The sequence below is a fragment of the Eptesicus fuscus genome, chromosome 16 (assembly GCF_027574615.1).
Source record: "Eptesicus fuscus isolate TK198812 chromosome 16, DD_ASM_mEF_20220401, whole genome shotgun sequence".
Lineage (NCBI taxonomy): Eukaryota > Metazoa > Chordata > Mammalia > Chiroptera > Vespertilionidae > Eptesicus > Eptesicus fuscus.
In genome coordinates this window covers 42,025,931-42,052,325 of record NC_072488.1, presented here as the reverse complement: position 1 = coordinate 42,052,325, position 26,395 = coordinate 42,025,931, and the positions used below count along the sequence as shown (strand labels likewise).

Here is a 26,395-nt window from a genome sequence, read left to right as displayed (position 1 = left end):
CTCAGCACAGGATCCAAGGTTCCAGTGGATTTTCCATGAAATGAAGAGAAAAAAGAAATCTGATTAACTCGGTTTTGTAAGTAAAAGGCATGAGAGGTTAAATTGGGGTACAAAACATCAAGAAGACCCAGATTTCTTTAATAATGAAATAATTTATTATTTGTTAATGGTTGAACAATACAGACGTTTACATATACACAGCAAAGATTCTCTAAAACATGTAGTCCTTCTAAAAACGCATGTGCTAACTGTAGTAAAAAGCACCATTCTCTATGTCTTGACACAGGATTTACATTGGCGTCGTATTTACATAAAGAAACATCTGGAAACAGAATTGCATACTGTCCTCTGCTCCCTGTTCAGACTGTGTTTATCGTGAGGAAGGTGGCCCCCAACACGGATGGTTCACAGCAACATTTCAGAGCACCACGTCTAGGGGCAAGGGGGAAGGCAAGTTCGGTGAAATCAAGAATGCCCCCTCCTCCCCCCAGCCCTCTAGAGAGAATAAGAAATCAAAAAAAAACCCTGGATCAACATTAGAATTGGGTGTCTTACTAATTCTCATTTTATGGTTTTTGCGAGAAGACAAAGATACTTGATTTCTTCAGCCATTCAAATAGCTAAGTAGCAGTGCCAGGCAATTATCTCTTCTTTCAGAAGAATGTAAGAAAATCGCCCATGTAATATTAACGAAAAATCATGATCAATCACATATTGCAGCCCTCCCCACAACCCCCAGGTATCTTCAAAAACAAAGAGATCTGATCAAGTAGAATGAGAAATACCAACTCATCTAACAGGGCCTTTGGGTCATCTTCTCCCAGAAGAAATTTTAAAATCATGAGTAGCCAGCTACCTAAACATACTGCATCCAGGAGTTAGACATAGAAAAAATAATAGATTGCCATGCAGGAAATTACCTTGCAGCCTTTGGCTTCCTGGTGCTCAACACACAGGGCAGGTAAAAGGGGAAGACAAAAAAACACTTGGGAAAACAAGCAAGGACGGAGACTTGGGGAAATAGATGATAAAGCACAATGAAAGCGGTATTCTTGCCAATACCTTATGGTATAGAAACCTAAATGATAATGTGTATGTATATTCTTTGCAAAAATAAATTTTCTCTCTAAAGGATGGGGAGAGGCAAGAAAAAACACACACAAAAATCCCTTAGCAAGCCCCCAAATATTGCTAGTCATTTTGAACATCACAATCCTACCTAGTTTGCACTTGTTTTTTCTCCCCAAACCCTAGGATTTGCTCTTGGCCACCTGAGGGATGAAGAAGAGAGGCCCATTGGGAACCCAGGTAAGGTTCCTTTGTTTCTTTTTAAAAAAGCAGAGGTTAAAGGAAATGCCCACCTTAAAAAAACCCCACAAAAAACAAAAAACACGCGGCCAATTGCAGGGTCAGGGCCTGCTTAGACTTAAGTGCTCAATTCTGAATGGAAACTGAAATTATTTTAGTCTTGGGTTGACAGGGAGAAGAATCAAGGTCCTGTTAAAAAACGTGATGCTCTTTGAAGCAGTAACTAGAGGAAGGTGCCAGCAGCCGCTGTGAGCACCTTGAAGGCTTCGCATCCCTGCTCAGCAACAGAAACTCACACAGAATGCCTGGGTGCTCTGCCGCCTCCTTAGCCAAGAGGCACGGGCAGTTACGTTTCCTGGATGTTAGAAACACACACACCTGTTTCCTCACTGCACAAAATGAAACGGGACGACACACTCCTATTTTCCCATTTGCATTGCAATGGTTTCCATAAGAATGTAGTTGAGATTTCCTTTTAGTTTTTTTTTTAAATCAATTTTCACATAAAAATATGCATGTGCCTATATTTATACACATATCTATTTACGTACAATTGTCAAAATCTTAAAGGCTGGGGTTTATGTCTTTGCTCATCCCCTCCCCCCAACAACCCTAACAGAAAGGTTTTTCATTTTGCTTAAAAAAAACTCAAAACAACCAAGAGGACTGTAGCTCTTAACAGTCAGGCTGGTGGGTCAGTGAATGAGGACAGATTGGCAAATCGTGCTGCCCATCAGCCGTGTGGGGAGGGGATTAGCTGCCATGGGCTGAGTTTGCTGGTCCTGAAGGTTACAGTTTTGGTCAGAGAGGCCCCTCTAGCTTGCTGATTCTGTCTACCTCGAGTTTAGAAAGTAACATCTAACCCTGGTGTCAGTTTATCAATCTAGCAAGTTCCACATTTCTAGGCAGTCAAATTGAAAAGGACCAGACAAACAGTGCAAAGGTAAAATAATTACTGTTTTATATCGGGACAGTACATTTCATATTTCAACCAAAAGACAAAAAATGCAGTTTAACTCAAAGGCACAACAATTAAAACACAGAAAATAATGGCATCTCTGAGATGCCTTATTTCTAAATTAACAAATACACAAATTTTGTTCCCTTCCCTCCCCCAATGCAAGCCCACAAGCTTTTCCCAAAGTCTTGAGTTTTTGATGCCATCCAGCATCGTGGACTTGTGAGGCGCTTGAACATAGCTATTAAACAAAATGCTTGTGAGGTCTAGCGAATGGCATTCGAAAGGGACCTCAAAGTGCAGACATATCTTTTCAAACACGTTACAGGCTGAGCTGGCTCTTTGAACACTATCACTCTGCTTAAACTCAGGAAGCAGGCTTTAAAAATGCAGAAGGCATACAAGTTGTATTTCAGTGCAAATCTTCAGCTGGTAATTGGAAAAGATTCCAACGATAAAAAAATCCTGTGTGTCACCTGTCCCACCCCCACCCAAAGCTGAAATGAAGGAAAAACCAGAACAAAATAAACACAGGAGAGTTATACATGACTTTGGGATCATTTAGCAATCCACAGCTTCCAATTAAAATTTTTTTTAATCATTAATTGAGAAAACACAAAAGTAATCTTGCTTTGTTTACACTGCTCTCGTGTCTAGAATGAGCTGCTGTGCAGAGTGTGTGTGGACGTTTGGTTGTGGGGAGGTGGAGTGGGGAGGCTGTGGCGTGCTAGAGAGCGCAGGCCAGCGGGGCGCGGGCGGCACCCATACTGGTTCAGCCGTTGAGCCCTTAGGTTGCAGTGCGTCTGTGGATTTTAGGAATGTTCTCATCACTTTGTGACATACACTCTGTTTCAGCGTCACAGATTTTACAAATGGTTTAAAGTCAATGGAAAAGATTCGCCAGAGGCTGAAAATATCAAGACCTCAAAAATATGAATGCAAAAATATTAAGGGGAATGAACCAATTTGTAGATACCTACATACAAAGTTTCTAGAACATCTATAAAAGCACAAAGTCATAAGAATTTATTTTCCATTACATTAGTTTATATAAAATGAATAAATAGTCTTTATAGATTTAATGTGTCTTATGTACATATACATGTGCTCTGTTTTAGCTTAAATAAAAATGCTACAAAGTGGGAGACCACGTAAGGGAGAAATCATAACCAAGAAGAAAAAATCAGCCTTTTAAACTATCAACCCAAAAGCCTTCATGAAGAAGTTCCGGGTAAGTCCAAAAATAACGAGGGATTCTAGTAACATGTACCAGCCCCTCCTGTTCCCCTGCAACACAGAGCAGACACGTGGACTTTTCTTTTCACTGATGGTGGGCACTAGCTCAGCTAGTGCCAAAGCTCAGTTATTGCTGAAAGTTAAATAGGAAAATAGATTAGAATTGGACCAAATGTCACTTATTCGGGGGGGAAAGAGGCATAATCACTTTGTGTTACGTGGGAAATGGAGATCTAATTTATCTCTGAGGTAGGAAAAAAAAATGTTCCAGAGACAAGTAGCATAACAAACTTGGAGAAGAGTGCGCATTGGGGATAGCAGTACACAGCGCAGCCCCAAAAACATCACACAAATAGACTGTACTATCTTGTTTGTGAGGACAAACAATATTGGAACTTTGATGAGCTGTGCAACCCCAAAGCCATACTCTCCAGGTGTCCATTTCAGAGAGAAAGACGCCCATCCGCACGGGGTTCTGGGACTGAGCATGGGGTGCGGGTGTTTCCTGGAGGTATTCCCGACTCCTCCCTGGGGAGGTCTGTGGGGAAGTGCTCTTAAATGCCACTGTCAAAGCTGACTTTGGAGTTCTGAGATCAGGCTCTCAACTTTGAAGCTTATTTCCTTCAATTTCCTAAGCACAAGACACAGTCAGACATTTCTGCTAGGCAAGTAACACAGTAAGCCAGAAAACGTTAAGCAAGGTCTGGTAGGCTGCGTGGGGACAGTAAATGAGGGGGGAAGTGCTGAGATGTGAAAATCGCTTATTCGGTCTAAGAATTCTTGGGTGCTTCAAACTGATTGGAATGTACAGTCTCTCAGAGACGAATTTTTGTGGAGAGAAAGAAGCTAGTGGATGAAATCAGAAGCCCACAATCCCAAGCACTCCTTGCAAACGTCTACAGAGCTGATTTGGTGAAGGTGGTACACGGAAGTTGACGTGCAAGGGAACCGTGGGCAGGCCCGGTACACTACCTAATCAGATCCGACAGGAGACCCTCGGGCGGCCGCAGCGACCTCTCTTATAGACCGAGACACGTCTTGCGATTGTCCTGGAGCTTTCTTCTCTTGATGCTGGCGCTGGAGTAGCCCTCGTCACTGCCGAGGCTCTGCATGCTTCCCCGCTCGTCAGAATCACTCACGCTGCTGCTGCTCCAGTCCAACTCGCCCGTGAGATAGTCTGTGCTTTCAACATCCACATCGATTTCTTCTGTGGGAGGACAAGAGAGACAGTGGTGAAGGCACCCTTCAGAGAACTCGGGCTGAAAACCCACGCGACTCCAGGCAAGCCCTTCTTTGGACACTGGGGCCTCACTGCTAAAAGGAGAGAGGGACTCGTTACTGAAGGTCAGCTCAACTTCCCGACATCACAAGCAGATCCTTAGTTCCCTCTCTGTCCTGCCTCTGGCCAGTGGGAGAGGGGGAGGGTGGCGAGGATGCAGGGATCGGGGCTCACCCCTGTCTGAGTCGGAGCGCTCGGAGGAGACCGTGGAGCCGATGCTGTCCATTCGTATCCTCTCGATGCCCAGCTTCTCCAGCTGCCTCTTCAGGTGCCGCTGCTCTCGCTGAAGCTGGTCTATTTGGTGAATGGCTTTCCTGTCACAATCTTCAAGTTTCTGCAAGTCAAAGGGGTAGTTAGAGCCCACAGGCAGATTTCAAAATTGACAATGACCCTGCATCTTCCTCTCTAGCAGTGGCTTCTGAAAAAATTGGCAGATTTCATTCATTTATGCGTGAGTAGCTTCGCACAGAGACAGGGAGTTGACTGGCTTGGGGCTCCTGTCTTTGCCCGACACCTTTGGCACTGACTGCTGTATCAGTGCTGTCACGGGGACTCTCGGGGGGAGCTCTGAGACTAGCCTCCTGGTGCCCCTCAATTTTGATACTGAAAAGACTGCAGGCAGGAACCCCCAACCTGGTCTCCCGTGCCTGCGGCGACACCCTGAACACCTAATCTGCGAACTAGAGCAGGGCATGTGGTGGGAGCTTAGCAAACAGACTTCTGTTTAGATGTGTGTTTATTCAAGTGCATGGCCCAATTACATAAGCGCTTTTTGCATCATGCCAGATCTCAATTAACTTCTGTTTGTTGGCAGGAAATAATAGTCCCTTTTGAAGTCCTGATTTCAAATTGTCCAACATAAGAGCTTTGAAAACACATTTCCGTAGACCACTTGTTTTTACAAATCTGTCCTCTAGCTTCTCATATTCTTCAGATAATTAAGAAGATTGTTTAATTGTGATTGTTTTGCTCTAAACAGAGATTCTTCTCCCCTCACCCCCCCCAAATTGTCATTAATGTAGGCTACTGACAATAATTAAAGCGACATTTTCCAATCCTATATAATAAAAGGGTAATATGCAAATTGTCCCCTCAACCGGTAGTTTGACCGGAGTTCAACCAGGGGGCGGAGCCAGCCACACCCCACCCATGCACGAATTCATGCACTGAGCCTCTAGTCAGGACTATAAAAACATGCTGCACGGTGATTTGGGCTGTGGGTCTCAAGAGCCTGAAGAGAACTCACTCCCCCTTTGCTATCCCAGCCCCGTACTAAGGCTACCTCTGTGCCAGCCCTCTCAGAAGTCTTGGGGACACAAGGTGACTACAGAGACCTGGTCCCCTCCCTGAGAAGTCTATATTCTAAGGATGGAGACAACCAAATAGTCACACAAACCACTGCAGGATGCCAACTATGACCAAGTGCTGAGAGAGAATCACCCAGTAATAGGACCACCTGTCACAGAAGAAGGTAACCAGGTCAGGGAAGGTTTCCCTGAGCTAGTGGTATCTGTGCTGAGATAGGAAGAATGACAAGAAGTTAAGTAGGTAAAGAAAGAGGGAACAGCATGTACAAAGGCCCTGTGGTCTGAGAACATGACAAGTGCTAGGGACTGAAAGAGGGCTGGGGCACAAAGGGTGATGCTGCACACAGGTGAGGGGCAGGCCTGGTGGCAGAGTTGTCCTGAACCACAGAAGAATTCTAAACAGGGTGACAGAACATGAGCTCAGGAAGGATTGTTCTTGGGAAGCAGAGAGATCAGCTCAGAGGAAGGCTCTGCGGGATTTATTACAGTAGATGATGGGTGAAAAGGGAAGGAGACAGGCTGTGAAATATTCAGGTCTTGGAGACAACTTAGATATATGGCTAAAAAGCAAGAGCTAACAAGGATGGCCCTGAGTTTCTGGCTTGTATAATTCGATGGGCAGTTGGATGGACCACTTAAGTTCTGGTGCCTAGGGGTGAGAAACACTCAGATGGGTCTGGACCTGTGTGGGGTGCCTGTGATTCATCCAAAAGGCGGGAAGGAAGAGCTCAGAGGTCCTGCAGAGGTACATTTGCTGTCCTCGTAACAAACCCTTACTGCTCAGGCAAAGAAACAGGCATCTCAAGGATACACTTACCTTTATGTGCAATTTGGCTTTTGTTAATAAACTCAACGTAGTGTGTCGATTTGATTCAGGCCCGAGTGGCACCAGCCCCTTCAACTTCTCTAGGCACAAGCGAAGATGGGCCCGTCTATAAAACAAGATCACAGCAGCATTTCAGAATTTCATGGCAGGCCCATGGTGCGCCTCAAGGACAGATTCCGGAAGAGTCTGAAGTTGCCCAGTGATGGCGAAGACCACCAATGACCTCTTGCCCAATTTACATCTTTTGAAACCAGACAACGCTGGTGAAAACACCGAGGAGAAACAAAATCCAGGGTTTTCTACAGTTAAATCTATTTAAGATACCTGTGTTGAAATAGAGACTAATATCTAATGTTCATCAGGCTTATTTATCAGGTTATCTCCAGGTTTCTGAATAGAGAATATCCAAATTCAGAAAATAATGACATGCCAAGAGATAATCCTTTTAAACCATACTTATCTTTACCCATTCAGGACCAGTAAATCACTATAATTATAGCACTGCTGTAGACATTATTCCTACATGTGAACAACATATTATTCATTAGTTTTATCTGAAATAGCAAAGATAGAAACAACCCAAATTACCATAGGGAATAAATTAATTAGGGTACACCCATGTAGTGGAGTACTATGCAGCTATGAAAAGAGAGTATGTGCTATTAGGAAAGAACTCTCAGGTATATTAAGTGAAGAAAAGTAAACTGCATATAACATGCTATCTTTGGTAAAAATGGAAAAACTATTTGTGCTTTTTTTAAATTTTTAAAAAAATATATTTTATTGATTTTTTTACAGAGGAAGAGAGAGGGATAGAGAGTTAGAAACATCAATGAGAGAGAATCATCAATCAGCTGCCTCTTGCACACCCCCTACTGGGGATGTGCCCGCAACCAAGGTACATGCCCTTGACCGGAATCGAACCTGGGACCTTTCAGTCCGCAGGCCGACGCTCTATCCACTGAGCCAAACCGGTTTTGGCTATTTGTGCTTTCTTGTATGGACATAAAATCTAGAATGATACATAAAAAACTAGTAACAGTAGTTGGGCAGAGAGAAGTCGGAATAGTCAGACTGGGACGAGGAAAGGGGATAAATTTTCACTGAATGTGTTATAGTTTTTGGTTTTTCAACCATGTAAACTACTGCTATTCAAAAGTTAAATATATTTTTTTTAAACAATGAAAAAGTACCACTAGGACTACTACATGAACAAGCATGTTGAACAGCTGGAGAGAACCACGGGTACCCCTGGGAGAGTGGCGGAATGGAGCCATGGGACAGAGCGGAAGAGGAGAGAGGCTGGATGAGGCAGAAGCCACATCAACACACTGAAGAGAGGGCCTTTCGTCAGAGACTGGCCAGAAGCACAAAAGTTCCTGAATTTTTGGAAATTAATACTTCATTGAAATCTTGGATTGGGTGTTATTCTAGAACAGAGGTGAGGAACGGCCAGCTCGCAAAATCATTGGGTCTGGCCCTGCCAAGGCAGTAGGGGTGAGTTAATTAAACGTTTGACCAAATACAGCAGGCTAATTCTTAATGATGTTATAAACAAATGACCCTGGGCAGGAAAAAGGTTCCCCAGCCCTGTTCTAGAACATGGCAGAGTCTACGAACACGGCCAAGATTCAGGGTTTTTGTTTCAGCCTCCCACCTCCTAAAGCCTGCACAGGCCTTCCGGCCCATGGAGATGCCGTCTTCTGAGTACTTATTTGTTCATTCTGTTCACTGGGTTTACTGTCTGGCTTTGTTCCTTAACCATTCACTGCAAACTCCGTAGGAAGTGGGGGCTGCAGCTTCATCACTGCTGTGTTGCCACAGTGCCTCCCCCTCCCACAGGCTCAATAAAGGTTTGCTGAATGGATCATGCCATCTAGTCAACTTGACTTGAAGCTCCTCGAGTGGAGTCCATTTCTCCTATATCTTTGCCCTTCAGCAGTGCTCAGGATCTGGGGTTTTAGACACAGGGCCGTTACCTACACACAGTGATCTGAGCAGAGCTCCTAGGAGCCTGGGAGCCTCCTCTCAGCTGAACTTGAAGAAAACAAAGCTTAGTTTGCCCTTTTTCTCCTTCTTAAAAATGTTACTGTATTAATGAAACTTGGGAATGCAGACCAAAAGAAGAAAACTGCATCAGAAAGCTCTATGATTGGTCAATGTGCAAGGAAGTCAGTTCACACCCTTCATACCAAGACTTCAGGTGATACCCCAAGGCAGATCTAACCAGGGGTGCACTCGACAGCCTTCTGAGCCTCCTTCCTCGTCCGGATCTTAAAGGAGCTGTCCTACATTCTCCGAGGGCCCGCTGAGCCTTAATAAGCCTGAGGAGAACAGCTCTCATTCCTGAGCCAGGAAGATTTAATGGGACAAATGCCTAACTATATTATAAGACTTCCACTTGCTCTGAAAACTTGTCCATTGGTGATGGTCACAAGCAAAGACTCACATTAGAGGTCTGTTCCTTCTTGGAACTGGGGTGTGTAAAATGTACTTGTTCACTGTGGATAATAATAATCTTCAAAAAGAGCAGGGAAAATCGATCATGTTACTAGAAACACCATAAGAAAGTATACTTACAGTTACCCAACTTATTTCTTACTACAAAGTTTATAGACTAATTGTCGAAAAGGAAAAAGAGCTCAGAAATTAAAAAGAGTTGGACATTTTTCAGTTGGCTTGTTATTTGCAAAGACTGCATGATTCAGAACAGAGTCACATTAGTCTTTATGATGTAGGTTTATCTACAGATGAGTATGTAAATTTTTAGGAAGTTTGTCTACTGATAAAAATATAATAAAGTCATCTTTCCATGCACCGTCATTCCAGTTACACAGCGAGTCTAGCCCAGAAACTATTTTCACTACTCAAATGTGGGTTTCCAAAGAACACTCCCAGTTGTGAAACTAGAAATACGCAACTTAACTAATTTGAGCTGAGGGTAGTACGTGTTCACTGGGTGTCTTCTGGTCTCGTTCTATGAAAACAGGACAGAAGTGCTTTCTGGCACTTTCCCAGCGCCTCACTGCTCCAGCCTGAGGGCCGCCCTGCCCACCTGCCACCTGCCTGCAGACACACCCCTGGTTGGTGCCTGGCAGGCTCAGTTCCATCACAGAGCAGTGAAATTCAATTCCTCAACCAGATAAAAAAATACAGACATCTCTGTAACAACTCCCCCTGAGGGTCCTCCACTCTGAGCCACAGACAGACACACAGACACCCTCCACCCTGGGACCTGGACTGCAGCACCCACGGAGCTCCCAGATCCAAAGCCAGCAGAACAAGCACTTGTCTCCGCTCTCCCCAGTCCTGACTAGCCTCCTGCCCAGGGCTCTGGTTTTGTAGGAGGGGCCCGGTGACCAATTCTGAACCAGGTCCAACTCCCCTTTGGGGAACTGGCAGGGGTTTTGCCACATATCCTCAACAGGAAGCCACTAGACACCTCGCCGTGACTCCTCCGTGTATCTCCTCCCCTCACATCTTCAGACAGTCCCGCCTTCTGCTGCCAAGCGCTGCCTCCCCACTCCCCACCCCCAGGAGAAGAGGGTTTTGCCAAACCCGGGCTCCCGTCGGCCCCAGACTGCCTCTTCTTTTTGCGATGAGCCAACTGCTCTGTGCCTAGGTCGTGAACTTTGACAACTTCACCTGCCGACTCTTCAGAAATACTGCTTTAGTTATTCTGAATGGGCGGATACACCTTTGGTCTATAGTAGCATAAAGACACCAATCTTTGATCTGAGCTATAATCAGTAACACTCGGAATAAAGTGTGGCCTATAACTAAATTAGATATAAACTATAGCTTCTTGTCAGTAAGTTTTTAATATCTCAAATTTTATTTATTTTGTTTTTAATTACTTTAAAAACTGAATCTGTCAATCTCTATACAACCAAATATTAGTATAGTGATTAAGAGTAAAGTTTTGGGACCCTGACTTTGCCCCTTCCTCTCTGTGTGACCTTGAGCGAGTTTCTTTACTCCATAGACCCTTCATTTCCTCCGCAGAAGGGTGACAATGCCCACCTGAGGGCCATGTGAGTATTAACTGAGACAAGGTAGGAAGTCCCCGGGCCAGGTCTGACATATGCTCCATATACAGTAGCAGTTATTCCTTCAATCCTCGCTTCCTCTGTAGAAGAGTAATTATGGGAGCAAACACATAACTATAACTCTGTAATATTCCTTTAAAATCAGTAGGGAACTCCGTGTCTCACTAGGTAGATAGAGGCTATCTGATAAAATCCAACCACTATACTCATCCTTAAAGAAAATAGATCTCTTTTGCCATTAAAAGACGGAAAATCTTACCCATTTTCTGTGGAAACACAGATCTTGCTTATGCTAAAAGCACCTTTGTTTTACATCATAAAATTAGCAAGGAGTTTATAAAGCTATCGCATGCAAAAGGAAAAGATTCCTTCAGGCCACCCACATCATGTAGAGGAGGGGAAAGAGGGACTCAGGCAGAGGGCCCTTCCCAAATGCCTGGCCTCCCTCTTACACCTCCACTGCGAGGGCCCCAGGAGAGTAAAGACGGGCAAAGTGCCGATCCTGGAACTTCAAGCACATCTCTACATGTGTTTCCAAATCCAGAGACCCTAAAACACCTATGCACAAAAGCATGTTCCAGAACAAACTTAAAACAGTCTGGGAAGGATCTCTGGGAAGAAAACGACCAAACTTTGCTGAGAGACGTAAGAAAATTTAAATAAATGAAAAAAAAACACATCAAATTCCCAGATATGAATCCTCAAAGTAAAAATGTCAGTCTTACCAAGTTTATCTACAAATTTAACATAATTCCAAGAAAAAAATTCCAACAGTATTCTTTATAAAACTGGGAAATTAGTTTAAACTTCATCTAGAAGAATAAATGTGTGAGAGACTGCCAAATCTTTTGAAAAAGAAGAATGAGGAGGAAATGTGCTGTACTAGATACTGAATTGTATTATAAAGCTTCAATAATTAAAAACAGTATATACTAATACAGGACTAGACAGACAAATCAAGTGAACAGAACAAAAAATTCCCAGGAACAGACCCAAGGATAGATATGAATTTAGCGTTTAGTGGGAATAGCACTGCAAATCCTTGGGGGAGGGGGAAATGGATTAGTCAGAAAATGGCAGGGAAGTGGGGAGATTAACATAAAAATAGATTTCAAATATATTAAAGATTTAAATATAAAATGCATCTGGATGTCATGCAGTTCTGTTGCTAGTTTTCCTTAACTATTGTCAGCCATGAATCTGAGAAAATAAACAAGCAAGTGGAAAGTCACTAATGAGGAGGCTGGGCTGCCGAGGCAGTCATCCCAGAGCTCTGGCACAGGCAGAAGGCACCAGGCTGACCAGCGTGCTCTTAGACGACCCTCAACGCTGCTTTTTTTTAAAAAAATAATATATTTTATTGATTTTTTACAGAGAGGAAGGGAGAGCTAGAAACATCGATGAGAGAGAAACATCAATCAGCTGCCTCCTGCACACCCCCCACTGGGGATTTGCCCGCAACCAAGGTACATGCCCTTGACAGGAATCGAACCCAGGACCTCCCAGTCCGCAGGCCGACGCTCTATCCACTGAGCCAAACCGGCCAGGGCAATGCTGCTCTTTTTATTTCTGCCTCCACACTCTAGCTTCCTTGACTCTGTCCATGTGTACCTCAGGCCAGCAGGTTTGGTAAGCTGGGGGACAGATTCAACAAAAGGAGTAAGAATCTAGGTAGATGGTGCAATCTGCAGAGAGTGCTCCTGAATTTGCTATGTCAACCCTAAAGCTCTTCACGTGGATCTAGAGACTGGGAATGGTATCAGGTCAGTTCCGTGTGTATGTGCGTGCTTCTCTGTTGTGAGGGAGGCATTGTCATCAGGGATTAGTCTTCTTTATTGAAGGTGTGACTGAGCTCTCTCCCTCAGGTTTTCACAGTACAGTGAAAATGATACAAACAAGAATTATAAGATCAGGGCAGAGCAAACAACATGGAAGCCAGTGAGTGAAGAGGGTAGATAGTAAGTAGGTTTATAGGTGGGAACCTTGAAACACACACTGAGCTCTTTCATGCATTTATTCCACTCGTATTTCTCAAAGGACAGTAGTCTGTGCACTGCTACCTTCCTAGGCGCAGGGTGTAATGTTGAGTAAGACCAAGTCCCTGCCTTGGAGGTACTTAAAATCTAGTTGGAGTGGTCAAACATGTAAACACATTATTGCAGGATCATTTATCTGAGCGACCTTCAGACCATGACCAATATCAGCTCCCACCGAAAGTTCCAGAATGGACCGCCTTGCCCTCTACCAAACATATTTCTTCATTTTTCTCAATCATATCTTGTTTGACTTAACTTCTCCATAAAGGTTTTTAAGCTTTTATAGCTTATTGTAAGCTTTTTTTTTCCCAAATAGATCACATTCCTTTATTCACATGCTACAGACCTCCTATGTATCCAACTGTTCTGTTTCTTTTGTTACCAAATAATGGAAGAGACCAAGTCTTCTAATTTATATTAAATAGAAATGACAATGTGTCTGCAGATATTGACCTAAGAGTAGAATCTGATATCTTCGGTAATTCATATCCCTTCTCTTTGAAGAAAGCCTTACTTAACAAACATGATACACTGAGTACTAGTTTTCATTCAAGTTGGGCCTAAGATTATTAACCAAAGAAGAAGAAGAAGAGTTATATAAACAAGTCTACTTAACGCCAAGGTTTCACCATTTTATCTCCTACCTTTGTGTGGACACAGAGTTAGCCAATTAAATAGCCTTATAAATCATAAAGGATAATTGGAGAGGAATAAAAATAATTTCAGATATAGGTATATAGTAAGAAAAAGAGGTTATTTAGTATGAAGTAAGAAGAAACAAATCTTAAGGGGTCAAAAATTACTCCCTAAAAGTGATGATAGGGCCTAACCTTCTCCAGAGTTTGGTTTTAGAACAAAACGTTACTGGGTTAAACAAAAATCCCGATGAAGGCTACCAGTCATGCTTTGAGGGAAAAAAAGGACTTTCTTCCTTTTTCTAAAATGATCCCTTTATAAAAATATTGCCAAACGCTTCATTATTACCATCTTAATTAAAACTTTGGAAGGTCTTGGAGATTTTTCAGAATTGTGATAGTAATCTTTGTAAAAAATTACAAAGGTAGTTATATATGCTTAGCTGTACAGGAACATGGCACTCAGTGAACAGTGAATGCATAAATGAATTGGTGGCTACATTTAAGTTATAAAATCACTTCTCTATTAAAAGTATGAAATACAGCCCTAACCGGTTTGGCTCAGTGGATACAGCGTCGGCCTTCGGACTGAAGGGTCCCAGGTTTGATTCCGGTCAAGGGCATGTACCTTGGTTGCGGGCACATCCCCAGTAGGAGGTGTGCAGGATCAATGTTTCTCATCGATGTTTCTAGCTCTCTGTCCCTCTCCCTTCCTCTCTGTAAAAAATCAATAAATTTTTTAAAAAGTATGAAATACATAAGTATGCCTCATTAATATTTCCTTTCTAGAGCCCAATTAATATATATATATAAAATAACTAGTACCTGCTTGCTCTATATCACACTTTTGACTATTAATGCCTATGACAAAAAGTCAGGGAATGCCCCAATGTTCCAGGTAGGGGATTGGAAGTTGATTGAATAACCAGCATATATCTCTTCTCCAAGTTCTTCCAAGGGCAGATACCACTGACCCAAGAGGAAAGATGGATTCTAGTGATACAAATCGGAGTGCTCCTCCACACCATCCAATACTGCACACTGATACCTATATACTTCCTGTGTAATAACCAGGTCGTGCCCTTAGCCTCATGTGGCAACAAAGCAATGTGGATGTGTTACAACACCCTACAGTGAGATCTGAATGTACTTGAGGGAGTTCAGGAGCAGTAAGAGTGGTGCAATGCATACCACAACTCAGACCCCAAGCAAAAGTCAGTCCTCTCTCCCTTTGATTGAAGGAGCTTAGCTATTTGAAAAGCCAAAACTGGAAAGTAACAACTACAGGGACCTGCAATGAATTAGAATATCCTGCTAGAAAAGACCTGACTGAAATGTTTCACATGCCAGACCAGATGCCCCTGAAATACTGTTTGACAAAACGAAAATAACAGCTTACATCAGGCTGCAGAGTCCTCCCCGCGGAGCACACACAAAAATCTTCGTCATGGGGTTCAGAACTCTGGCAGAGGTAATCTCTCTAGACCAGCTGCCTAATTCCAGCAAGGCCTGCACATGCACCATTCCAGAAAAACCAGTGTCTGCTACTAAAGGAGATGCTAGAGCCTTCTTTTTGAAAATAAAAAAAGAGTCCATTCTAGCACCTGACTCCTGACACTGGCTGCAGCTTCTATGCATTCCCTCAGTCTCCATTTGCTAAGGGCTTACTGAAAGGTATTCAAACCAGAAGAATTTCCAGTGAAGAGAAGGAAACAGCAGAATTACCATCAGTAAAGAGAATATAATAACGAAAGATTAAAATATTTTCTTTTTCCAATAAAAATCAATGAGTAATTACAATGGGAAACCAACAGCAATAAAAAAAAATATGTAAACCAGGAATACCTTTTACAAAAAATGTGCAAGATCTACATGGAAACATCTAATATATAAATAAGAACATTTTAAGGTTAATTCATATTGGAATTATTTAGTTTTTATTTTGAAAATCCCAGAAGAATTTAGGGGATGAGGAATTGATGGACTGATTATAAAATCATCAGGAAAAACAAACTGATGAAAATAGCTAAGAACATGGTTAAATAAAAAAAGAAGGGGAGGAGAATAGAGATTTGCTTTACCAGATCCTGAAGTGCACGATAAAACCTCAGTGATTAAAACAATGTAGACTGGCATGGGAAGACTTAGCCATAACCTGGTTGGTGGGCAATCCAGCAGTCAACATCAAAACCCATATCAACTTGTATACCATTAATTCCACAATTATAACTTTACCCTAAGGAAATAATTATGATGTTGGACAGAGATTTATCTACAAGGTAAATTAAGGAAGCATTGCTTACATTAGCAAAATACTGGGAAGAACCTAAAATAGGTGATTGGTTATATGAATTATGGCACATTCATATGATGCTATACTGGGCATTCACTAAACGTAATGTTAGGAAAGGAGATTTAACAACACTGGAAAATGTTCATACTGTAACTTAAAAAGAAGATTCAAATTATTTACTATATGATCTGATGTTAATTTTTAAAAGTATGCACAAAAGTCTAGATAAATATATAACTTAGCAGGAATGTTAGCAGTTGTTACTGCTGCAAGGTCTATTACAGGCGATTTTTTTTTTACTATTCTCTGTGCTTTTCTGAATTTTCAAATTTGCTACACTAAACTAGATTTTTAAAGTTATTTTCCAAAACCATTTGGAAAGATACATTTCAAAGGTCCCTTGGTTTCCTCTGGCTGCTTGATTCATGGATGATTTAATTTTCAGTATGATTTTTCCATATTTCTCAGAAACTTCTACAGGATTAGTTTTTGAAAAAAGAAACACACCATGTACTCACCCAGGGTGTTTCCCTGGAGGCAGACCCACAAAGTTAGTTAAAGTGCAGAGAAGCCTGGGCCGCGCATCACAGTGACGCTAACTGAGCCTCCGCCCCGCGAGCAGGTGGGTCTGCACTGGGCTCCGGGTCCCAGCACCTAACACACAGCGTCTTTGGTGGTCACGGCACCGAGTCCACTGAAGGGAGAATACCAACTGCCTCCACCATCCTAGGTCTTTTCTTTTCTCTCCACACCAATGCCAGGGTTATTTAAGTAGTACACTGAATAGTCTCCTCAGAGTGGAGTCCTGATGAACACCAATTATTCAGAATCTCTAAAGTGCCACAGGAAAGAGTCAAAGAGGGGAAAAATCCCAGATAGAAGTTGTTTTTTTCTAAATTGCTACCTCTTTTTTTTTTTTTTTTTTTTTTTTGAGAGCTATGCCAGTCTTTGTAATGGTGATGTTAAGGTAAAAAATGGCTCACGTGTAGTAGCATTTAGCAAAGCAGTGCTCTTTTATGGCATCCAGTTACTAAAACCAGGGAGGCTATGAGAGCAGTTGTTCAACTGACCTCAAAACCCTAAAATCTTAAGCAACCACACCAATAAGGGAGAAGTGCCCGACAGCTTTAATCTCCTCCCTGGACTGCAGCAACCAATGCCTGGCTAAATTACGTAAATTTGAGTCCTTACTTCCTTCTCTTCTGTTCACAGGCTCTAGGCTACAGGAAGAATTATCAAGACCTTAAAAGACCAAATTCCAAAAATGAAAGGACAATAAGGAAACTAGATAAGTAACCCTTCAACGAACAGAAGTTGACTAGTCATACAGAAGCAGCCTGCCCAGCGGTGACTTCAACTCCAGTTTTCTAGAACTTTTGCCTCCACAGCCACTTGTGCATACCTTGATTTCAGCACTCAGCATATTACCTGGAACTCTCTGCGTCTTTCTCACGGACAATCTACATGTCTCTAAGGTGGGGACCATGCTGATTTAATACCCCAGTATGAACTCATTTAACACCAGTGCCGAGCACAAGTTCTTAGGCCACTGTAGGTAGAAAACAAACATCTTTGAACTACTATAATAAATGGTGACAGTGACATTCTGGTGGCATTCCTGCAGAGGTGCAAGGCACAAAGCTGTAGTAAGTAAGCCTAAGAGCCCTTATGTGGAGGGATGAAATTTCAATAATTAAAATAAATGTCTAAGTAAGATGTTAGAGGGGAGAAGGAACACTAGAAAAATTTTCAGAAGAAAAACTCCCAATTTACCCAGTTCACTCCAAAGGCAGGAAGATGGGAGAGAATCTAAAGATGGAAAACAAAAGCTAGGCTCCCTTTCCACCTTCAGAAGAGACACTTTTGAGTTTCCAGTTCATGATATATAAACCCCTAAAGCATAAAGGAAGCTCAGACTTCAAAAAGCTCTGACTTAAAGCATGGCCAGTCACAAGAGAGAAATGAAAAGGGAAGAAGAGATGGGGAGAAACATGTGTCCAGCAACACACTCGCTATCCATCTCCACCCCCCGCCCCCCCCCCTCTCACACACACACACAATTACATAATGGGATAATACTAAGTGTTGGCCCTGTTCCAAGATTTGCCTTCCTAGTAAGGGTCTGGTCTGCCCTTTCATTGACGAAACATGTCACCCAGTTCCTGACTTTCACAGTCAGGCTCCCTCATCAAAGAGGGTATGCATGACATGGTACGTCATCTTCTTGTTCATGCAGGGCACAGAAAGCCAGTCAGTTTGGATCGGAGCCTGTATTTCAAACTGAAGGGAGCTCTGCAACTAGAATGAGGCTGGTTCGGTGATCTTAGCCCCGAATGGACATGAAAATCACCTGGGAGCTTTAAAAACAACAGCTAGTGTAGTCTCAACCCAAACCGATTAAATCAGAATTGCTAGGGGTGAGGCCTGGGTTTGTTTTTTTTAAGTTCCACAAAGAATTATGATTTTTCTGCATAGTAAAAGCAAGTGGTTATGTGTGTGTGTTTTTTTTGTAAAAAGTCTACTAGAGATAGAAGATTTGCTTTAAAATATCCCATGAAGAGGGTGGTTTTAGTTATACAAGATTGGCAAAATGTTGATAACTCTTGAAGCTGGGTGATGGGTACATATGAGTTGATTACATTATTTGCTCTATTTTTGTAAATTTGAAAAATTCTGTAATAAAAAGTTACTTTATAAAATTAGCAGAGATAACAATTTGTTCTCTTCCTCCCAAATGTATAAGTATAATGTATTTAACATTAAAAATAATTACTAAAACATTAAAATATAAAAGCTCTGCAAGTGATTCTAATGTGCAACCAGAGTTGAGAGCCACCAGGCTGTGTCCTTGAAGGATGGGCACACTTGCGGTGGAAAATAAAGATGTAAATGCGCAGCACAAGGCAATCCAGGTGAGAGGACCTGAGGCCTGTGGCAAGATGGAGCCCAGGGAAGGCGGCAGCTCCTCTACGCGTCACTAATCCAATTTCTGCTCTGCATCTATCTGCCCGAATTCTGAGAATCTCTGTTCACAAGTATATTATAACGACACACATTCATGTGTGTATGTATATATATATATACACTAGTATTATATATATCTCTCTGTGTGTGCATGATTTAAAACAGCTCTGTCAGTTATATTCAGTAGCATGTAATTTAAAAAAAACACCATTTGGGAAACACTGCCTAGGACAGGCGTCCTCAAACTACAGCCTGCGGGCCACATGCGGGTGTTTCTGCCGTCTTGTTTTTTTACTTCAAAATAAGATATGTGCAGTGTGCATAGGAATTTGTTCATAGTTTTTTTTTAAACTATAGTCCAGCCCTCCAAAGGTCTGAGGGACAGTGAACTGGCCCCCCTTTTAAAAAGTTTGAGGACCCCTGGCCCAGGACCTAAAATGCTCTAGCCTGTGGAATAGTCACACGGAAAAGCATTCCTCAGGAGGCTGCAGGGTGAGGGTGGGGTGTGGTCTTTAGAACTAGCAAGCCCTTCATCTACCTAAGTGATTTCTGGGCAGTGCTGCTTAGAGGGCCCAGAGTGAACTCTTAAATCAGGTCCTACTTGTAGGAGGAGTTAAGAAGAGCAAACAATTCCTAATTTAATGAATAGAAAATGCATCACAACTCCCCCCATTCCACCCCCCACATCCCCAACTCACCGATTCTTCTCCATTTCATTGTGAGTTGATCTGAAAGAGGGAACAATAAGAAAAGGGTAAGATTATTATTTTTTTCTTAAAGGACTACTTCAACACCAACAAATATTTTAATTTCTCTCCAAAGTAGATAGAAGACAGAAAAAGGGAGAATAACTCAGTGGGTTCTACTAAAGTAATCAGTCCCTTTGGGGGTCAGATAAATGTAAATATCTAAAGCAGAGTTCAAGAAGTGAAAAACCAGGAGGCATGCATTCCCTAGAGCTGTGGTCGGCAAACTTCGGCTCGTGAGCCACATGTGGCTCTTTGGCCCCTTGAATGTGGCTCTTCCACAAAATACCATGGCCTGGGAGAGTCTATTTTGAAGAAGTGGCATTAGAAGAAGTTTAAGTTTAAAAAATTTGGCTCTCAAAAGAAATTTCAATCGTTGTACTGTTGATATTTGGCTCTTTTGACTAATGAGTTTGCCGACCACTGTTCTAGTGGGAAGGTAATCCATTTTAAGAAAGGAAAGAAAAGAAGTCTATTTATACAAAGACAAAAACAGCTGCACAGTGTGATGTGAATTTGGCTTATATCCTTCCACAAGCTCACTTTAGGCTGAGGGCACAACAGTGGAGGTGGCACCCCCACTCCGGCCCTGGAGTTTTTCTAGAGGTAGTATTCACCAAAATTTTATGCTAAGCTGTTTGACTACAGGATTCAGTTTTAAATGGGTAAAAATCACCCCTCTTCCCTCAATCTTTGTAATCCCTGAAGTAACTATTTTATCATATACAACCTCCTGGAAGGAGCTAGTATTGAATAGCTATGAAATGATTTTAGGAAGGGGCTTCCAAAACTCATCTCAACATAAAGACGATAGACTGGTTAAAGCTTTGCCATTGACTGGCACTGTGGGAGAAATAAGACTTTTTACCATTCTGTCCTTGTTAACCCCTCCGTAAAATGGGAATAAAAAGTATTGCTAATTATCTACTGAACGAGCATGGATCAATGAGGTAGCAACTGTAAAAGTGATTAGAGAGCCCTGGGTGAAAGCTGTGGTGGATGTGAAATCATATTATTAGTGTATTTATAGCTGACCTTGAACGTAAGGTCTGGTCTAAAAATTTATGGACAGGTTTCACAAGAGTCACAAGCAGTCAGTCAAGTGGTCACTTCAGTGTCCTGCTCACACAGTTCCTCCCTGATTGGTTATAAATAAACCCGAGGAACTCCCCAGGGTTACAAAGGCACTGGATCCTGACCTTTCTTATGGAAGCTCTCTAGAATCTAACCACTTCAGGAGATTATGCCCTGGTTCAAGTCATGAAATTCTGTGGGGCCATAATTAGAACCTTACTGTGCTTAGGAGATAAATTCTCAGAGTAATCATGGAGGACCACTACTTCCATGAATTTTCAGCCCCCCATTTACATGGGGTGAGCATCAAATTTGTTCACACCAGAGACTAGGGGTGGTGTGTGTGTGTGGTGTGTATGTGGTATGTGTGTGGTGTGGGGAGGTGTGTGCGTGCGTGTGGTATGTGTGTGTGTGTGTGGTATGTGTGTGTGTTGTGGGGAGGTGTGTGTGGTGTGTATGTGGTAGGTATGTGTATGTGGTGTGTGTGTGGTGTGGGGAGGCGTGTGTATGTGTGTGTGGTGTGTGTGGCACGCACGTGTGGTGTGTATGTGGTGTGTGTGTGTGGTGTGGGGAGGCGTGTGTGTGTGTATGTGGTGTGTGTGGTGTGGGGAGGTGTGTGTGTGGTGTGTATGTGGTATGTGTGTGCATGTGGTGTGTATGGTGTGGGGAGGCGTGTGTGTATGTGTGTGGTGCGCGCGTGTGGTGTGTATGTGTGTGTGGTGTGGGGAGGTGTGTGTGTGTGTGTGTGTGTGGGTGTGTGTGTGGGTGTGTGTGTGGTGTGGGGAGGCGTGTGTGTGTGTGTATGTGGTGTGTGTGGTGTGGGGAGGTGTGTGTGTGGTGTGTATGTGGTATGTGTGTGTATGTGGTGTGTATGGTGTGGGGAGGCGTGTGTATATGTGTGTGTGGTGCGCGCGTGTGGTGTGTATGTGTGTGTGTGTGTGTGTGTGTATGTGTGTGTGTGTGTGTGTGTGTGCGTGTATAGTCTTGAAATGGGACATTTCTAATCTGGCACTTAAACTTCTCTTCCACGAGGAAAAAACTAGAAAATAATGATAGCACGTTCAGTTTTAGAAAATTTGTTTTCTCGATAAAGGATGTGTGAACTTTAAGACTGGTTAACTTAAAAGCTTTAGGTTGAGTCCCTTGGTTATCCCTCTGTATTCTTCAGTTACATTTTTCTGAAGGTTTATTTCTGCAATGGCCAGCAGGACATCACAGTTAACAAGAATCTGGCTTACAGTGCAAACCTTTGGCTTAAAATCACGTGACATTTTAGTTTTAACAGGGAATAACAAGTTCAAAGTCTGACAGATTTTTTAAATGGATGGAAGTATATGACCACAACTGGCAAAGATTTCCCTGTTTAACCGCAGACAAGCACCATCCTCAAGTGCCATTCTTGGAAGGTGGTGGAGGAGGAGGGGGGATATTTGAAAAGAACATGGTCTCCTATCAGAGAAAATAGCAGCACACGGGGCACTCTCACCAACCATTTCTGGATTCTTTGAAGATACATATTTAAAAATTCTGAATCCTCAGGACAGACTTTTTAATAGATTCCATAGGAAGCACAACTCCTTCCAAACTTTGAACAGAATTTTGGAAACTAAAGATCTTATTTGATTCTTAGGGGTGTTGGACACATAGTGATGTTTACAAGGGGACTTATACCTAATGGCTCGGGCATTATTGAAGTGCATTTGGTTTACTGAAACTGAGTTTGTTTTTAATAAAAAGCAGACCTTTTAAGAAATAATCAGTTCAGAGATTGCCTCCAACTCTGTTGATGGGTCAACATTAATATTTTTAATTACAGCATTATAAGAGACAGATACTTTGTATCACAATGATTTTCCATGTGATTACTGAAGATTTGATAAATCTGTAATCATTGAAGGCCCAATGTCACCATTTAAAAATATATTCTAATAGAAAGATAACTAAGCCAAACTACATAGTATTTGAGAATGAGAAAAGTCCTTGGTTCAAAGACTCCCCATGTCAGGTCAGCTACATAGCCACCGCCTCATAAAAGAACTGGGTGGCAAGTCCTGGACTTCCTCTTTCAAATGAGTGCCAAAGTCTGCTTTACCAATTTAACATACTTTTAAAAAGTCTGGATTTCAATTCTACATTTTTAGTAACTTATTTCAAAAACCAGAAGGAAAGGGAAAAAAAATTAAAAAAGATTCCATCTCCCTGTATTCCAGTAGTTCTCTGGATGATTCCAAAACAATCAATATTCACAATTTTATTTGTTTTTTTTTTGTTGTTTTTAAAAAACAAGCAATTAGAAACACTTCAGATCTGCATTTTCAGTTCCCAAGAAATTTGATATGTGGCTAAATCTCATTTTTTATTGTCCAAGGAGAAGTACTCCCCCCACCCCAGCTCTACAAACAAAGAGCACAGCGTTTCAGCCCGAATTAACAAGAATAAACTGTTACCCAATGGTTATGTAAACCAGCAGCAATCTCTCCACAGCCCTTCAGTTCAAAACCCCAACGATACAGAGCTTTGGCTATAAGTCTAATTCAAATCAAGGGATCAAACTGCATTCTCTGGGGGGGTGGGGGGGGATGGCTCTCTGCTCAGGTCAGGAAGGAAATGATTACATTTAAATACAACAACTTGCTCCTGCTTCATAAGATTGCTTGGCGTCTTCTCCAGGTTTAATCATGGTCTCTCAAGAGATCCTTGCATCACTGAAGGTATTGCACTAATTCACGACTAGTCAAGAATATGGACAACCGTGAGAGCCTATTTCTAACCTTGGAAAGCAAACCACATCCTTGAAGAGAATAGAGCTTTTCAAAAAATCAGGAGCTTCAGCCATTTCCCCGCCCAGGAATAATGCTTCATATTAAAGAGAAGAGAAAGGCTGTTTCTTGGCTTGAAATTCTCAACTATCATTATTTTTCTTTCCTAATCACCTTCCGGGACCAAGCCACGTCTCTTCGTCAACTTCCTCTTCTTTTCCTCTCCCCATCCCTGAGCATCCCCTGACAACTTTCCTGTGAAACTTGGGAAAAAATTAATTGCTAAGGACTAGCCTTGACTATAAATATGGACAATTCCTCTCACCTCATGAGTAGACAAGAATAAATGAACTACACTTTTCCAGAAATATAACCCAAAAGGCTTCCACGTTCTTACAAACAAAACTTTAAAAATGAACACTGTGACAAAATGCAACATAGCTAAATTGTTCTATAGCCTTGTATAATCCAAGTAAGTATTAGCATCCTTATTAAAGACCCAGGTAGTACCCATGCACAGATCTATTAGCTACCACTTCCAGGTAATGCTAAAGGAGGAGGGAAAACAAAAGACCACCAGGTCATCAATTACCAGGCTTGTGCTTCACAGAGTGCCTTCCTAGTCGAGAGCTCAGCACCTGTGTCTGCTCACATCCTGTGGTTCTACCAACACTAAGGACAATGGGCTGAATCAAGGACAGAGGAGACGGCAAGAACAAATGAGTTAGGTTTAAGTAGGAACCTCTGGTTTTCAGGGGTCTGTATTATACCACAGAGGCTAACCAAATACAGCTACTTTCAGGGAGTTATTCATGAGGATGGGAAAGGGATAAGGATTCTAAATCAGCCATGAAAATGTCAATGGTTTTAATTTACTGGAATGAAAGGTATAGTTGAATGGATCTAATAAAAGAGATTTCCTAGCTAAAATATTTTAAGAGCAAGGAGGGGAAAAAGGACAACAGCATTAACAGAGTATTCCTATGTGCCAGGAACTATGTTCAGGGCTTTAACATGGGATTTCACTGACCACTAATCAAATGCTTCCTAGTGAGAGTCACATATTTTAAGAACTGTAATAAGGCTAATTAATATAAATGGGTTGTGGCATATTAATATTTTGATGTTATATGTTCCTCGTCACTAAAAGGCAGATTTTAACCTCACTCATTCCTCTTTGCCATTATAAATAGATATGACAAACTAGATTATCAGACAAGCCACTGTATTTAATTTACATGTCAAATATGAAATCCTACCACCCATGCCAAGTCAGATACTTTAACATGTTTATAAATTTTTCATCATGAAAAGTGAAAGAAGTGGATGATGTCCATTTCTCTTTTCAGTTCCCTCCCCCCAAACAGAGGGCTGCTTCCTCCAATGGCTTAAGACCATGTGTGCATCACAGAATCATGATCGCCACTTAATTTACTGGGTTATAAGCACAACAGGTAACTTCCCTTCTGCAGGTTGTGTTATCTGCTGTATAACCTAAAAGGGAAAGAGAAATATTTACCAAATTACCTGCTACTGCTGTTGTTCTTCTTAGATTTGTTCCTCCGTTTTAAGGCATCTCTGTCCTTGTTATTGTACGGTAACATGGAGGCATAACCATGTTCAGCTTCTAGAAAACCGGAGGATCCAGTTAATGAATGAGCCTGGAACATTCAATACTCTCTCTTCTCCACAGTATTTCCTTTTAAAATGTTACCTATATTTCACTGAAAGAATATAGTGGAAATAATTAAACGCAGCCAGGTGGAATTCTTAGAACAATGATTGTTTTTAAAATTGTGTGAATGCCCTCAGTTCGGAGCATTCCAGCTGCTCATTGTTGAGAAAGACCCATCAAGTCGCTAAGCGCATGGAGCCCGGGCTCCCCACCGGCAACGTCCAGCAGGTGTGTTAAGTGGGACCGGCCGCAGGCGAAGGTGCGGGGCAAACGCCGGGCGCGGGGGGTGGGAGGACAGGGGAGGCGCTGCTCCTCCAGCCGAGACGGGCCAGCTGGGAAGAACCCGATGAGGTAGACCAAGGGCCTGGGCGAGGGGGCCCCCCCCGGCACCCCACCCGCGACGGGGTGGGGAGGGTGCGACACTCGGGACCCCGGGGTGCAGCGGCCCCCTTCCTACCCCCACTCATTGCCTGGGGGGGCAGCGGGCGTCCTCCCTCCCGACCGCGCGTAGGGAGAGCCGGAGGGGTTAGGAGCGCTCGCGGCCGCGCTCTCCGCGCCTCCAACTACCCCCGGAGCGGCCGGGCGCCCGGACCCGCAGCGGGGACCTTCAGAGCCCCCGGCCCCTGTTGGGGTCCGACCCTTCCCGTCCCCGTGCACCTCTCTCCCGCCGCTCCAGGTAGTCAGCCGCCTCCAGCAGCATCTGGATGTTCATCCGAACCGCCGTCGCCATTCTGCACCGGGGGCCGGAGCCACGGGACCAACCCCCACTGCCGCGGGCTCGCCGCCGAACACCCGCGACCCGCTGTGGACCCGGCAGAGCAGGGCTCAGAGAGCCTCTTCGGCGACCACGCTGGCCGGAAGGGGGAGGGGGCCGGTGAGCTGGGCACCGCCGACACCGTGACAGAACCCGAAGAAGAGCAGCAGCCGCCCCCGCCGCGGAGTGTTTATCCCCGACTCACCATCCCCCCGCCCCCAGTCCCCTCTCTTGACAGGCCCGCTTCGCCTGCGTCCCTCATTGGGCACCCCAAGGACTGCCCCGCCTTTGGCTTTGCTCGATTGGGGGAGAGTATTAACACCACGCCCCCTAGGCTCCGCTCCTTTCGCTGGTTGGTCATGCTTGACAAGGCCCAGGCTCCACCCCCTCTTTCCAATTGGTGACGGGATTCGCAACTCCGCCTCGTGCTCCTTCCCAGCTCTCCATTGGTTCTACACCGACAACCGGGCCCCCCGTCGCTTTGTTAGTATTGGCC

At 43.2% G+C, this 26,395-nt stretch overlaps 1 protein-coding gene across 3 annotated transcripts; it reads right to left on the bottom strand.

The window, feature by feature from the left end:
- Window positions 1-138: 138 nt before the first annotated feature.
- On the bottom strand, window positions 139-26,088 carry MXD1 (MAX dimerization protein 1). 3 transcript variants are annotated; one of them, XM_054727850.1, is made up of 7 exons: window positions 25,803-26,088; window positions 24,998-25,097; window positions 19,590-19,619; window positions 6,906-7,020; window positions 4,956-5,115; window positions 4,475-4,709; window positions 139-432 (listed from the first exon to the last, which is right to left on the bottom strand). In XM_054727850.1, exons 1-6 carry the CDS (start codon window positions 25,873-25,875, stop codon window positions 4,522-4,524), a joined length of 666 nt encoding a protein of 221 aa, XP_054583825.1. In that variant the 5' UTR covers window positions 25,876-26,088; the 3' UTR covers window positions 139-432; window positions 4,475-4,521. The 3 variants fall into 3 exon arrangements, with proteins under 3 accessions (XP_054583825.1, XP_054583824.1, XP_054583823.1); XM_054727849.1 differs by lacking the exon at window positions 139-432 and adding an exon at window positions 2,247-3,635; XM_054727848.1 differs by lacking the exon at window positions 139-432 and having other exon boundaries at window positions 2,247-4,709.
- Window positions 26,089-26,395: the final 307 nt, after the last annotated feature.